Source organism: Lynx rufus, unplaced genomic scaffold, assembly GCF_022079265.1.
Source record: "Lynx rufus isolate CCGP_SWC_20201006 ecotype Redwood Valley unplaced genomic scaffold, mLynRuf1.p SCAF_1, whole genome shotgun sequence".
Classification (NCBI taxonomy): domain Eukaryota; kingdom Metazoa; phylum Chordata; class Mammalia; order Carnivora; family Felidae; genus Lynx; species Lynx rufus.
The window spans coordinates 7,170,718-7,186,265 of record NW_025814823.1 but is presented as its reverse complement, the minus strand read 5'-3'; the positions used below and the strand labels follow the sequence as shown (position 1 = coordinate 7,186,265).

The 15,548-nt window shown below is 41.7% G+C and overlaps 1 protein-coding gene across 2 annotated transcripts in view; it reads left to right on the top strand.

Moving 5' to 3' along the window:
* The window catches only part of LNX2 (ligand of numb-protein X 2), an 87,723-nt gene that overhangs the window by 37,690 nt on the left and 34,485 nt on the right, over window positions 1-15,548 (top strand). For both annotated transcript variants that reach the window (XM_047078121.1, XM_047078111.1), the window contains exon 2: window positions 7,159-7,671. In XM_047078121.1, coding sequence (XP_046934077.1) covers window positions 7,265-7,671 — 407 coding nt within the window. In that variant the 5' untranslated portion in view covers window positions 7,159-7,264. The remainder of the gene's footprint in view (window positions 1-7,158; window positions 7,672-15,548) is intronic.

The window sequence follows — 15,548 nt, the reverse complement described above, 5'->3', positions numbered from 1 at the left end:
TATGTGCAACACTTGGGAATTTGTGACGCCAAGATGTTAGACATTGCCCCAACTCAGCTGGCGGTAAGGAGTGCAGGTGGGAAGAGCCCACGTGTTGCAGGAGTCTATCTTCCCTGGAATAAAGTTCTTTCCACAGAGGTCTTTCGTTACTGGCAGAGGTTTGTCTGGATACTTAGCTGTCCAGACACGTTTAGCTTTCCATATGGTATGTGTCTTTTTCGAAATAGTTTTGTATCAATTCTGTTTTTAAACTACTCTAAGGTAAAAAAAAAAAACAAAAAAAAAATTAAAAAAATAAACTACTCTAAGGTAACGTAATTTAGTAGGACTTTCTAAAATACAGCTTTCGGGGGCGTCTGGGTGGCTCAGTCGGTTAAGCGTCCAACTTCGGCTCAGGTCATGATCTCGCGGTCTGTGGGTTCGAGCCCCGCGTCGGGCTCTGCGCTGACGGCTCGGAGCCTGGAGCCTGCTTCAGAGTCTGTGTCTCCCTCTCTCTCTGCCCCTCCCCTGCTCGCTCTCGCGCGCTCTCTCTCTCTCTCTCTCTCAAATATAAGTAAACATTAAAAATAAAATAAAATACAGCTTTAGTATCACTATCTGAGCCTGTAGGAAATGGGAAGGTAATGCAGTTTGGTTTTGGCCTTTATCTTTTTTTTTGCTTTTGAAAGTTTGTCAGTATATCTTAACGGTTCAAAATTAGAAGACTAAAGGTAGAAGGACATTTGAGACTTGTTAATTCTCTGCTAGCCACAATTTAACCTCCATTTCATAGGATAAGATACTGAAATTAACAGAAGCAATAACAAATGTGTGGACTAAAAGGTAAATATGACCTATCACTAAGTATTTGGTTATATATAAAAAAAAAAAGTATTTGGTTATATATATATATATATATATATATATAAAAAAGTATTTGGTTATATATAAAAAAAGAATTTTAGGTCTACATTTAACTCCGTGTGTGTGTGTGAGAGAGAGAGAGATCAATTAGTATTTAGGAAAAGCTGACAGTTTATACGCAGGAAGCCAAGGCTTCGGAATATATATGATATACTAACAAATAGTAGACATTGGGTAAACATTTGGTGAATGAAAGAATTAATTACGTAGTGACCTAGTTACCCAGCTGGCGTAGAGCTTAGAGCCTAAGTTTCATAGCTTCTAGCATTTTCTGCTTACCTTATTAATTTTCTGGATTATTAAATAGGGTACATGTAACTACAAGTGGCACCTTGAGAATTTTATGTTTTATTTTTTAATTTATATCTTGCATCTTGAGAATTTTAAAATGGTTTTTCAAATACCACAAGAAGAGATAGACGAATAGCTAAGTGTGCTGAATTACAGCTTTATATAGAAAAATGAGAGAATCGTATATGTGGAATTGTTGGAAACTGCTCTTTGGTCGTTTTCCTGGCGACACGGAATAGGAAATAAGTTTTGATTAATTTAAGAACAGGATTTATGTAAGGCTGTCATAGAGTATGCTAAGCATTTCTGTACAGCTAAATAAGACATGCTTCTTGAAGTAGGAAAAGGCTCTGGGAAAGGAACTTTATTCCGGGAAAGACAGACGCCTCCAGTGTAGGCTCATCTCAACAATTTACCTTTTTGAGTTTGTGTCTTTGTTGAAAGTCGTCTTGGTTATTGACGGGTACTTCTTGTGAAAGAAGACTGTTAGAACCCGTCAGTGCCCTGTACTCGTTCTCACAGTGTGACCCAGGATCCCTTACTCTCTCCCATTGGGCCCACGAGGTCAAAACTGTTTCCCCAATCATGCGAAAACATTATCTGCCTTTTCCACCGTCATTCTCTGATGAGTGTCTAATGGAGTTTCCAGAGGAGGCATGTGATCCCACAACAGATTGAAAACAGAAACAGATTTGAGACTCCAGGTTTGCCGAGATGAAAAACAACTGCCTCTCTTCTCACTGTATGTTTTGTTTTGGAAAAAGAAATGTTATTTTTCATAAGAATCTTGGCATGTAACAGGTTTGTTGTTTTATTAACAACTGAATATTTCAAGATTTTAGTCGATTGCGTTGTCATTTCAAGAATATTATCTAAGTGGAATAATGTCCGCAGCCTTTTGGGACTGGCTTTTTTCACTCCGCATCATTCTTTGGAGATAATTCCAGGTTGTGTGTAGCAATCGTAATTCATTCTTTTTTATTGCTGAGAACTGTTCTGTAGGACAGATGTACCATGGTTGTTTGCCCACCCACCCGGTGAAGGATGCCTGGGTTGTTTCTAGTTGGGGGCCATTGCAAATAAAGATGTACAGGCTAACGAGTGAATATAAGTTTTCATTGCTCTGGAATAAGCTGAACAGTAGCTGCACGTTAGTTCTTTAAGAAACCGCCAGACTTGTCCAGAGCGGGTAAAGGGTTTCTTAGGTGTAAAAGTTTGACATCCACTGCCTTGTACGAAGGCGGTTGTCAAGACTGGTCCGTAACATACACAGTGAGAGAAGTTTCAGGGGCGCCTGGGTGGCTCAGTCTGTTGAGCGTCCAGCTTCGGCTCAGGTCACGATCTCACAGTTCATGAGTTTGAGCCCCGCATCGGGCTCTGTGCTGCCAGCCTGCTTCGGGTTCTGTGTCTCCGTCTCTCTCTGCCCCTCCCCTGCTCTTTCTCTCTCAAAAGTAAATAAACATTTAAAAAATTGTAAAAAAGAAAAGTTTCTTGTGTTGATAGCATCAGGTAAGAAAATAACTGTTTAAAATTCTCAGACTTTTAAAGGCTAAAGGAAGTAATGTCTCATTCTCTGTAGTCATAGAGCAGGGTCCAGCATGTTGACTGCTTTGCAGTGCCGTGAATAAAAAACGTGCAAGGTTTTCTCCTATATATTTATATAGCGATATTATACATTTTAGGACTCTTGAACATTTCAGGCTCAAGCATGAGCCTGAGAACAAATTTTTTTTTAGTGCATAATATGTGCCAAGAACGGGGAATACAAGAGATAAAGAAGATACTATCTTTACCCTCAGAGAGCTGAGAAGACAGATAAACAAGAAGGCAAATGTTGTAATTGCTGAAATGAAGGTATGTGTAAAGAGCAGCAAGGTCGTAAGGGAAGAGAGATGTCCCCGAGACCAGGAAGGAGGCTGAAGGGATTCGACCGAGCAAGTAGCGTCTAAGTAGGAGTTTGCCCGAGGGACACGTAAGGAGAGTCTGAGCCTCTCGGCGTTGATGAGTCAAAGGAGCCATAGGAGTTTCCCATCCAACCATACTGTGCTGGTAATCCTTAGCTCATTGTCTTTTTCCCTGGGCTGGATCTCCTAGGTTAGGGACCCCGAGGATTCCTTCAGTCTGAGTTAAAAATAACCTCAAGAGGGGCGCCTGGGTGGCTCAGTGGGTTAAGCCGGCCGACTTCGGCTCAGGTCACGATCTTGCGGTCCGTGAGTTCGAGCCCCGCGTCGGGCTCTGGGCTGACGGCTCGGAGCCTGGAGCCTGCTTCCGATTCTGTGTCTCCCTCTCTCTCTGCCCCTCCCCCGTTCATGCTCTCTCTCTGTCTCAAAAATAAATAAAAACGTTAAAAAAAAAATAACCTCAAGAGAAATCTGAATAATACACAGTTTTGGAGTTTGCAAATTGACTAAGAAAAAGCATAGCTCTTCTGAGAGTATCTGTGATGCACCAGGATATACTTGTCTCAGCAGGAAGAGCAAGCCTGTTACTTGTAACTAGAGTCAGGTAGAAAATACTGCCTTCTCACTCCCTTTCCATTGTACTGCCTGTTTTTCAAGATATTATTTAAAATGTGTTGTAATATTCCCAGCCGATTTAATAGCTTCTGTCTCTTTACTCTTCCTGGAATATTAGCTAAACAGATGACGTAGTTTTGTAAAGAGACACATTATACTACATTTTATCTTTGTATTATGAAAGATATTTAAGACTTATTTATTTAACATATTTTAATATTTCAGATTGTGCTCACAGAACATCTGAAATCAAAATTATATGTAAACACAGACATACCCTCCTGTAAACATAGATGTGCTTCTGGCCACCTAGATGTAGCAAGAGTGCTCAAGCAAATTGTCACTTGTGTGGTCTTTGAGCATTTACTGAGCCCCTCCGTGGGAGGTCCAGCTCTTAAGGACCTCATAGGTTAGTGTGAGAAGTGGTACGTAAGGTGTTGGAGTGGATTTGCACACAAAGAAGGAATGAAGTCATCTGCCTGGGTTGGGAGTAGAGGGATGGGATTAGGGGTTGGAAAGACAGGATCGGGCTGCCTTTGTCCTTAACAAAATTCATACACTAAGGCTTTCATGAAATGCCTCTCTTCTTTCTTATAATTACTTAATTTACTTTTGGGTTATTTTGAAGCGAGAAAGAACTAGATTTATCTCCCTTATCTCTTACCAAGTAATTATAAGTTGTTTGGCTTTTTGCAAATCATAAAATCTGTCTGAACTTTTGTTTCTTTAATGATAGTAATAATAGCTAATACTTATATAGCACCTATTATGTGCCAGGCTCTGTTGTACACACACACACACACACACACACACACACACACACACACACATACACTTATTTATTCTATCAGCCCTTTGAAATAGGCACTATTATTACCCCCATTTTACATCTGAGAAGGAAGCCGACACAGAGACATTTGGGAAGGTCACAAAGCTAGTAAGTGACAAGAGTGAAGATTTGAACCCTCACGGACCGGCTTGAGTATGTGCTCTTAACTGCTTATGCTATACAGCCTCACAGTTCTTTAGTCAGTATTTCTATGCTGACCGCATGTTAGTGACCTACACATGATAATTTTTCACTTAATATCTGTTTCATGGGAGCAGAGGTATTTCGGGGGTGGAGATAATGCTGTTATTTGGTATTTCAAATGGGAACATGTTATTTTTCCACATGAAAAGATTGTGTGATAAATAATCAAAGAACTAAAAGTCATTTAGAGACTTAGAAAATAGCTAAAACATAATAGTCTGAAGAGAGATGCTTTCTTAGTCATTATGTGGGAGGCTAGAATTGCAGTATATTTTCCTGAGGAAGAGAAAAATTAGAATAAACACTATCACAAAGAAAGAAGAGCCAAGGATATGTGAATTTTCTTGCTAATTGGGTCAGGAGTAAGAGTCTGGGTACATTCTGTAGTAGGATACCCGGTCTGTCTGCCTGGGATAAATGATGTTTCTCCCCTTAATCTCACAGACCTGCACTGACGTTTAACAAGTTATGATGCCCAGAGGGTAAAGAACCAGCCTCGTGAGTTACAAGAAGCACTTGCTCTCTTCATGTTGGTACTGATACGAGGTTAGATCACAGGCTGCTGCTGTTGTTACTTTATCGAGTAATTTTTCAAAACAAACAGTTGATCGCAGATCAGTCCTCCCCTCTGAATCCTGTCCCATCCGTTCATCATTTATGGCCGTTCTTGTCACCTTGGTTGAAATGTTAATGTTGTCTCTCTAGTAAATACTCCAAATAAATAAAATAGTAAGTGCCTAAGTGTGATGGGAGGAGAATTTTGTCATTGAAACAAATGTCGGGAGCATTAACGTGGTGTCCTACCCTCTCCGTTCTTAGGGCGGGGAGACCCGAGCTTTGTGATTCCCCCGCCCCGAGTGTGTCGGGCCTCGGATATTTTGATCTGCCGGTACTCCTCAAGCGTGTCTTGTGCTCAGAAGCCCCTGAGACTGCAGAGAGGCTCTTGCCCGGCTCTGGCTGGCTGACATGCCCTGTCCCGACTCATAGCGCACGTTCTCCCCCTTTGGAAAGTATTTCCGGCTCTAAAGCCAAACTTGAGTTAGGTGCCACCTAATTCATCTCTCTCCGTATTCACGTAACAGCATTCTTAGGATGCTTATGATGCTTTCTTAGAGTATACTGAATTTTAATAATGAGTTTTCTTAACTGTCCTCTCTCTACCTCTCCTGTCTCCTTGTTCAGTGTTTGGCACATACTGGAGGCTGTAAATATTTACAGAAGATGAATATAGACAGCTGCTGCCTTTGGGGTTGATTTTTAACCCCCGGGTGCTGCTGGGGAGGGGGAGGGGAGCATTCCTTACTAGCCTCGCACTAAACGGGCGAGGCCATCATGAGAGTCTTACGGCTGGAGAGGAGACACACACACACACACGCACACGCACACACACACACACATTGCTGCTTTGAGTAAGCAAGAAGAAATCGAAGTGTGGAATAATAGGAGGTGGAATCGTAATTTATAACACATGTTATCTAATTGAATTACAGTGGGCCTCTTCCTCTAATGGCATAAAAGAGCATTGCACTTTATGGAGTTTGCACAGATGCTGTTTATGTATGCCGCGCGGTTGTATATTTCTATAAACTGTGCCACAGAGAGAGAATATTCAAATCGTACATATTTTGAAATCCGTATTTTCGAAACAGTGCAGGGCAAAGGTCGTTTTGTAAACAGGCACCGAATTATCTTTGAGACTACGTTGCAAAGACAGCCTTTGGTATTGCCTTGCAAGTGCATAAAACCAGAAGCAAAGAACCTTGGCTGAGACGACGGATGCAGATGTATTGCGCGGTATACCTCAGTTTGCATTATTATCATACCGCGTAGATTAATTGGCTTTAAAAACTACCATTGAGGGGCGCCTGGGTGGCGCAGTCGGCTAAGCGTCAGACTTCAGCCAGGTCACGATCTCGCGGTCCGTGAGTTCGAGCCCCGCGTCAGGCTCTGGGCTGATGGCTCAGAGCCTGGAGCCTGTTTCAGATTCTGTGTCTCCCTCTCCCTCTGCCCCTCCCCCGTTCATGCTCTGTCTCTCTCTGTCCCCAAAATAAATAAACGTTGAAAAAAAAAAAATTAAAAAAAAAAAAAAACTACCATTGAGCAGTGAAGTACTGGAGGATTTCAGCCGTAAAACAAATGGAGTTTTTCTTATGTGTCACCGTAGGTGGCATCTTTGCTTTTAATCACAAGCTCTGTTTTCACCGAGAACTGGGCAACCCAAGTCACTCTTCGCCAGCTGGCAAATTCGTTAATTTACTTGTTGGGCTTTCATGGCTAATTTATCACCCGATCTGATTATTTTTGTTTTGTTTTATTTTACTTTACTTCTTTACGAAAGATGTCAACCAGCATTGACACTTTTTAGCCTGCCTTGATCGATAGTAATTACTTTTTTGATTTGTTCTGTCTGTCCAGAAAAACCCGGGTTTGAGCCAGATACGTCGCCGTCCGGTAAAGCAAACCACACCTGACGCGGAGGTCGAACGTACGAAGATACAGAGACCGCTTTGGTCGACTCACAATGGGAACGACAAGTGAGGAGCTGGTGTCCGTGGAGCAGACCTCTTCGTCCTCCTTCAACCCTCTGTGTTTCGAATGCGGCCAACAGCACTGGACACGAGAGAACCACCTGTACAATTACCAGAACGAGGTGGACGACGACCTCGTCTGCCATATTTGCCTTCAGCCTCTGCTGCAGCCACTGGACACCCCCTGTGGACACACGTTCTGCTGCAAGTGCCTCAGAAACTTCTTACAGGAGAAGGATTTCTGTCCGCTGGACCGGAAACGGCTGCACTTCAAGTCGTGTAAGAAGTCTAGTATTCTGGTTCACAAGCTTCTGGACAAGTTGCTAGTGCTGTGTCCGTTTTCTTCAGTGTGCCAAGATGTGATGCAGCGCTGTGATCTGGAGGCACACCTTAAAAACAGGTAAGCGAAAGCCGCGGAGGAAAGAGAAGGAAGTCTAGGTTTTGGCCCCAGGTTGCTCCAACAAGGAGAAACGTCATAAAGAGCACCACGGCATCGGGAAGTACAGGGACAAGTCAAGAGAGGCAATACGTAGGTGGTGTGGGATGGCATTTCATGTTCTGGTTTATCAGAGACGTGGATACGAAAACTAGAGGGAGGAAGTGCCTGCTAACGTTTTGCTGGTATAATGTGAGGCTGTTACGTTCACATGGGTAGCAAGATACAGTGACAGACTTTTCCCGAGGCGGTTTGGCAGTTTGTTTCAAAAACTGCGAAGGGAGCTTATTATCCTAAGAAAATAACTCAGAAGAAGGAAAAAATTGTATATGAAGCTGTGCTCACTGCAACACTGTGCAGAGCTCAAGGCATCAGAGACTAATTACAGTAGGGAAGGGTTAAAACTATCATAGTGCATCAACTCCATCAACTCCCTGGGATATGATGCAGACAGTACAAATGGTAATTTTGTTGCAACATGGAAATGAGTGTACGTGATTTTATTCGCCCACGTCTTCTAAAGATCTGTTTTCAAGAACTAGATTGACTAAGAACTAGGGGTTAGAAACTTTAAACCATTTAGTGGGGATTTTTGTTCTAATAAAGCTTTTGAAAAGGTTAAGTAATTTAGTTTGCTGATTATTTAGTGGGTTTTAGAATTTGGCTTTGATAAAAGACTTGATCTTTAAAATTATTTATATACCCTGGGATGCCTGGGTGGCTCGGTCGGTTGAGCGTCCAACTCTTGATTTTGGCTCAGGTCATGATCTCACGGTTCGTGAGTCCAAGCCCTGCGTCGGGCTCTATGATGACAGCTCAGAGCCTGGAGCCTTCTTTGGATTCTGTGTCTCCCTCTCTTTCTGCCCCTCCTCTGCTCACGCTATCTGTCTGTCTCTCTCTCTCTCCCGCCCTCTCAAAAATAATAAATAAACATTAAAAACAAATCAAAAAAATAAAATTACTTATACCCTTAGGAAGGGTTAAAATACATCTCTTTTGTCTTACGTATGTAGAATCACATACTATGACAGAAATAAATGTACTGATTTATAGGTTTCAGAGTTAAGCCACTTGTAAAGTATAGAGCTGTGATTGCCGTGGAAAACTTCACAGTACAGCACATGAGAGGTTTACAAATAATCGTGCAAGTCTGGTATGGAACAGCTCATCTTTATACTCCCACCTAAAATCAGGACTGGAGATTATCTAATCTAATCCCCTCACTTTATAAATCAGGAAACTGAATCCCAAAGATTTAGAGCTAGTTAATGGTATGGTAAGTTAGCCTAACCTTCTAATATTCTTCTTTCCCACTCCAATACACCATGCTGACTTTACCACAGGTCAGACCAGCTTCTCTACCACCACATGGTAGTAAAAGCCTCCTATAGACATGAGTATATGTGGTCATTCTGCTCGTACACATCGGTGTCATAAAATGAGGGCACTCATTAGAAATAGTTAAGATACATGAGAAAGAACAAACTGCTATTGGGACCCCATCAAAATAGAAAGCTTCTGCACAGTGAAGGAAACAGTCAGCAAAACTAAAAGGCAACCGATGGAATGGGAGAAGATATTTGCAAACGACGTATCAGATAAAGGGTTGGTATCCAAAACCTATAGAGAACTTACCAAACTCAACAACCCCAAAAAACAAATAATCCAGTGAAGAAATGGGCAAAAGACATGAATAGACACTTTGCCAAAGAAGACATCGAGATGGCCAGTCAACACATGAAAAAATGCTCAACATTACTCATCATCCAGGAAATACAAATCAAAACCACCATGAGATTCCACCTCACACCTGTCAGAATGGCTAACATTAACAACTCAGGAAACAGCAGATATTGGCAAGGATGTGGAAAAAGGGGAACTCTTTTGCACTGTTGGTGGGAATGCAAGCTGGTGCAGCCACTCTGGAAAACAGTACAGAGGTTTCTGAAAAAACTAACAATAGAACTACCCTACGACCCAGCAATTGCACGACTAGGCATTTGTCCAAGGGATACAGGTGTGCTGTTTCGAAGGGACACAGGCACCCCCATGTTTATAGCAGCACTATCAACAGTAGCCAAAGTATGGAAAGAGCCCAGACGTCCATCAAGGGATGAATGTATAAAGAAGATGTGGTATATATATACAATGGAGTATTACTCAGCAATCAAAAAGAATGAAATCTTGCCATTTGCAACTACGTGGATGGAAGTGGAGGGTATTATGCTAAGTGAAATTAGTCAGAGAAAGACAAAAATCATATGACTTCACTCATATGAGGACTCTAAGAGACAAAACAGATGAACATAAGGGAAGGGAAACAAAAATAATATAAAAACAGGCAGGGGGACAAAACAGAAGAGACTCATAAATACAGAGAACAAACTGAGGGTTGCCGGAGGGGTTGTGGGAGGGGGGATGGGCTAAATGGGTAAGGGGCACTAAGGAATCTACTGAAATCATTGTTGCATCATGTGCTGACTAACTGGGACGTAAATTTGGACAATAAATAAAATTAAAAATTTTTAAAAAAGAAAGAAAGAACTAGATGTTACTAAAATGTCCGAAACATGAAGATTTACAGAGAAATTGTTCACATCGAAGCTGTATTGTCTAGGAAGAGGCAAGAAAAAGTGGGGGGCGGGGGTGGATACAGAGACTTTCGAAGGTGCAGGTGGCCTTAGGGTTCTGTGTGTCCTCCGCCCCCAGCAGGGGTAGAATCGGAGCACAACAGCAGAGCCCCTGTGCAAATCGACGCCAAACTTTTGAATATGGGATTCTGGGTTGGGTGTGCTTGCGGCTGAGGTTGAGGAATATTTTAGGCTTATCGTATTTCTCTCAGTTGGATTACTGTTTTTAGGGTAACAGGTTTGTCTTGAGGCTCTTGTGGACATCATCCGTTATAGGATGTTAGAAGAACTGAACAAAGTCTCAGTTCGATACTAATTATTTTGAGAGCAATGAGGTAGACATGGCACAAATTTTTAGGAACATTCACTTAACTAAAATGCCCACGAGAATTTGGTATGTAGTCGAAGTATCATTAGTATTTTGGATCAAGCAGTTTATGGGAATTGCAAACTGTCCTTTCGTTTGTGAGCTGATAAAGGCTAAGCAGTTACGTCCAGTAGAAAGTTCCATTTTCCAAGTAAGCTTGTTAATATTTGAGCTACACATTTAATCATTTCCAAAGCATCTTAGGCCTGTGTAGTGAACGATACACTGGAAAAGGTGAATGATTTGCTTGACATAAACAGCTAAGAGTGACTACTGATTATCAAAAATAAAAAGATAAAGTATAAAATATAATTTTTTAACTTTATTTCTTAAATTTTTATTATTTTTTTAACATTTATTTTTGAGACAGAGAGAGACAGAGCATGAACAGGGGAGGGTCAGAGAGGGGGAGACACAGAATCCGAAGCAGGCTCCAGGCTCTGAGCTGTCAGCACAGAGCCCGACGCGGGGCTCGAACTCACGGACCGTGAGATCGTGACCTGAGCTGAAGTCGGACGCTTAACCGACTGCGCCACCCAGGCGCCCCTAAAATATAATTTTTATACACCATTTGAACAGATATATGTTGAACAGCCCTACCTTCTTCTAATTTCTCAATTAAAAATGTTGATGTTAAGTAGTCTCTGCAAGCTGATAGCAAGTTAGAATCTAATGCTAGGTTGTAAATTCTTTGAAGCACGGCCCCAGGTCTTTCCTGGTCTTTGCATTCCCTTGCCCCAAACTGACCCTCAAACTAATGTTTTTCCAATGAAATTGTTAATCTGTTTTCTGAGTACCCATTGCTGAGAAACTAACCCGCCCCAAATATAATGACATAAGCGTTTGATTCTGCTCGTGGATTCTGTGGGTCAGGGATTCAGACAGAGCACAGCAGGGTGACTTCTCCCTGTTATGTGACATCCGGGCCGCAGCAGAGAAGAGCTGAAAGCCAGGACTGTAGCATCTGGAACTGGAGATCTTCATTCACGTGTCTGGGACACTGACGGAGGTCACTGTGGAGACACAGGCTCAGCGAGGCAAGCCTACAGGTGGCCTCTCCAGCCGGCTGGCCTCCGGGATTGAAAGCTCTTAGGTGGCACTCAGTGTTCCAGTGAGTAAGGCAGAAGAAGCTGCATGGCCGCGTAGGAACCAGCCTCGAAGTCACGTAGCGTCCCTTTTGCTGTCGCTCTGTTTGAAGCAGTCCACCCTGGGCTTCACTTCAGACATTTGCAGCTGTGTTTTAAAACCCACACAGACAGGCAAACGAGTGATGCGTTGAGTCACAGAGTGTGATTATTCTGACTGTGGCATCTCTGCACACAGTCTCGCTCATTTGATAGCAATTGACAAGTTTCATTAAAATTCAGCATTTCAGCATCAGCAACAGTGATCCATTGTATAAAAGCTACGTGACTATCATATGTCTTTGTAAGCTTTTTAGGATTTGGAAATCTCTCGTTTTTTTTTTAATTAATTTATTTTTGAGAGAGAGAGAGAGAGAGAGAGAGAGAGAGAATCCCAAGCAAGCTCTGAGCTGTCAACACAGAACCTGATGTGGGGCTCAAGCTCACAAACCATGAGATCATGACCTGAGCCGAAACCAAGAGTCAGACACTTAATCAGCTGAGCCACCCAGGATTTGGAAATCTCTTAATTATTAATAGAAATATGGCATTCGGAGTAGTTTGCATAAATCTGGTAATTTTGAGTTTAAAATTAACTTCCCTGTTTGAATAAAATTCTGCTCTTAAGAAATCTGCCTCAATTTGAGAACAGCTGATATTTTCTTCTATCGCTAAAAGTAGGTTTTTATGAAAGGTGAATTTGTTCTTTACTAAAATTACTAGTTATTAAGTGATTATATATTAGTAAAACAATGAAGAATTTCTAAAGACATGGGAAAGTGCTCATCTTTGAATGGAAAAATAAAGCTCTTAAGAAATATTCTCCATTAAGTATATAACATTTTTGTAATTACTTTGTGCAATTCTGCCCACCGATATCAACTATAAAACCTTACCTCTCTCCTTCTCTACCCCTCTTCCCCGCCTCACCCCCAATAATTTAGCATTATACCTGATGGTAATTGTACATGTCAATTTTTTGTTGTTGTTAAATTGAGCATTTGTGTCCTCGTTTGTGGCAAAGTTCCAAACCCTTGTTTCCTCTTAAAGCTTATAGTTTAATATTATTGTAAAAGGTTAGTACAATCGAGAGAAAACGTTTAAAGAAGTCTTTTTTCCATGCCGAGAGCTTTTCTAGTTCATCAGATGGTTTCAAAGCCTTTAGAGGTACAGGTGGGTTGAGGCCAGGTTGCTCTGTTAAGTTCACAGTTTAACTTAGAGGGAAGTTCCTGTTTGGCAGACTCTTCACCGGCATTCTTCTCTTACGTGTAATGTAAAAAGCGGATGCATATTTGCAAATCATATAGCTGATGAGAGTATCCAGAATAAAGAATTTTTACAACTCAACAAAAAAGGCAAGGAATCCACAATTTTAAATGGGCAAAGAATTTGAACAGATATTTTTCCAAAGAAGATTATTTAAATGGCTAGTAAGCACATGAATAAATGCTCAACATCATTGGTCCATTCCTATAATGGGTTGTTTGTCTTTTTGTAAGTTGTAAGCATATATATATATATATATATATATATATATATATATATATACAGTGTGTATACACACGCACACATATGTACATATGTTTGTGTGTATATATATGTATATATTTATATTCTGTATATAAATACATATTCTGTATACTAGACCATTATCAGATATACGATTTGCAAATGTTTTGTTCTGTTGGGTGTCCCTTCACTTTCCTGTGCCCTTTGAAGGACAAACAGGTTTAATCTTTTTTTCTTTTAAACGTTTATTTATTTTTGAGACCGAGAGAGACAGAGCATGAACGGGGGAGGGGCAGAGAGAGAGGGAGACACAGAATGGGAAGCAGGCTCCAGGCTCTGAGCCATCGGCCCAGAGCCCGACGCGGGGCTCGAACTCACGGACCGTGAGATCGTGACCTGAGCTGAAGTCAGACGCTTAACCGACTGAGCCACCCAGGCACCCCCAAACAGGTTTAATCTTTATGAAGTCCGGTTTCTCTGTGTTTTCTTTATTTGCTTATGCTTTTGGTGTCATAGCCAGGAAATCACTGCCTAATGCAGGGTCACAAAGATTTACACCTGTTGTCTTCTAAGACTTTTATGATAGTCTTTGATCCATTTTTAATTAATTGTGATTGGAGAACATGATGTGTCTACTTCAGTCCTTATTTAAATTATATTGAGGCTTTTTTCTTTTTGCAAGATTCATTTAATCATGAAACAGACAGATGGATGCATCAGTGTCAAGGAAAAGAGCGTATCAAAACCTTTTCCCTTTCATTAAAGGTTTGACAATGAGAGCTTTATAAAATGTCACTAAAGTCTATTTGCTATACAAAAAACATCTACTTCTAAGTAGGAGACCTATGCCATTTAGAGCAACCATTTTAATGTGTAGAATAGTTCTGAATTCTTTCTGTAAAAATATTTGGCTAAACGATGAAACATCTTTGGAACAAAATTGACAGTGTAACTTAAGATTTCAGAAATGTCTCCTGGAAAAACTGGGAATATTTCCTTTTGCCAGGCAAACTCTGAACAGTTTAGGTGGTAAGGGGCCATAAATCAGACAAAGCTAAAAAGGAACATCGTGTTACTAGAAAAAACGGCCTGTAATGTGGATGTCCTCCATGTCCAACTGACAGCCACTTAATGGCGATGACTTATTATATGTAAGAAAAACAGAACATGTTCTTCAGCAGGAAATGACATTACAGATAGTTCTTGAAAATAAACCTCTTAGCAAAGCCCTAAATAGCTTCAAAGAGCATCAGCACAGAATGGGTGAAGAAAATTTATATGATGTTAAAGGATTCCTTTATATATTCTAATACCTTCCTTTTTAAAAAATTTTTTTTAACATGTATTCAATTTTGAGAGACAGAGACAGAGCACGAGTGGGGGAGGCTCCAGGCTCCGAGCTGTCGGCACAGAGCCCGACGTGGGGCTCGAACTCAGGAACCATGAAACCATGAGATCATGACCTGAGCTGAAGTCGGGACGCTTAACCGACTGAGCCACCCAGGCGCCCCTAGTACCTTCCTTAAATAGAAACACGCATCACACATAAACACTTTAAACACTGATTCTCTTAATCAAACGTTCCTTTACGACCACACTTGGCTACGAGCACCATTTGGGTGCAGAGGTTTAACTCCCGCTGCTCTGGACAAGCCAACATGGGGACTGATTTGGACACTTAGCGGACACTCGTGCCCCTGGGCCCCTGCTGCTGCTACTCCGTCTGCCCACCGCTGGTGGGACCCACCTAGGTTTTTCGCTTCCAGTTGACGGGCTGCGTATTTGTTATGTTTTCCTGGCAGCCTCCAGAACATTGCGCTTGGATTTAGGTTTCTTCTCCTTTTTTTTTTTTTTTTTTTAATTTCTTGAACTTTACCTTTCCCATCGGGAAATCTCCGCCCTACCCTCCCTGTCCCTGCAATCAGAATCGTCCTCAGACTCCCTTGTCCAGTCCAGAGTCCTTAGCGCTGCCCCCATCACTGCGTACCCTTGTCTCTTGTGCTACAACTTCCCACGCTGCTCTTCTTCTCCCCGGAACACCCGAAAATCCTCTCCCTCGGTCGTCTTTCCCAGATCTGAATCATCACCGGCTACACGGCATTTGGAGATACGGGGAGACTTAGCCCCGGTTTCCATTTCGCCGTTGCCACGTTTTTCTCTGCCTTTACCTTGAGCCGCCTCCATATCAACTGTTCCTTCACCGACTGAGTT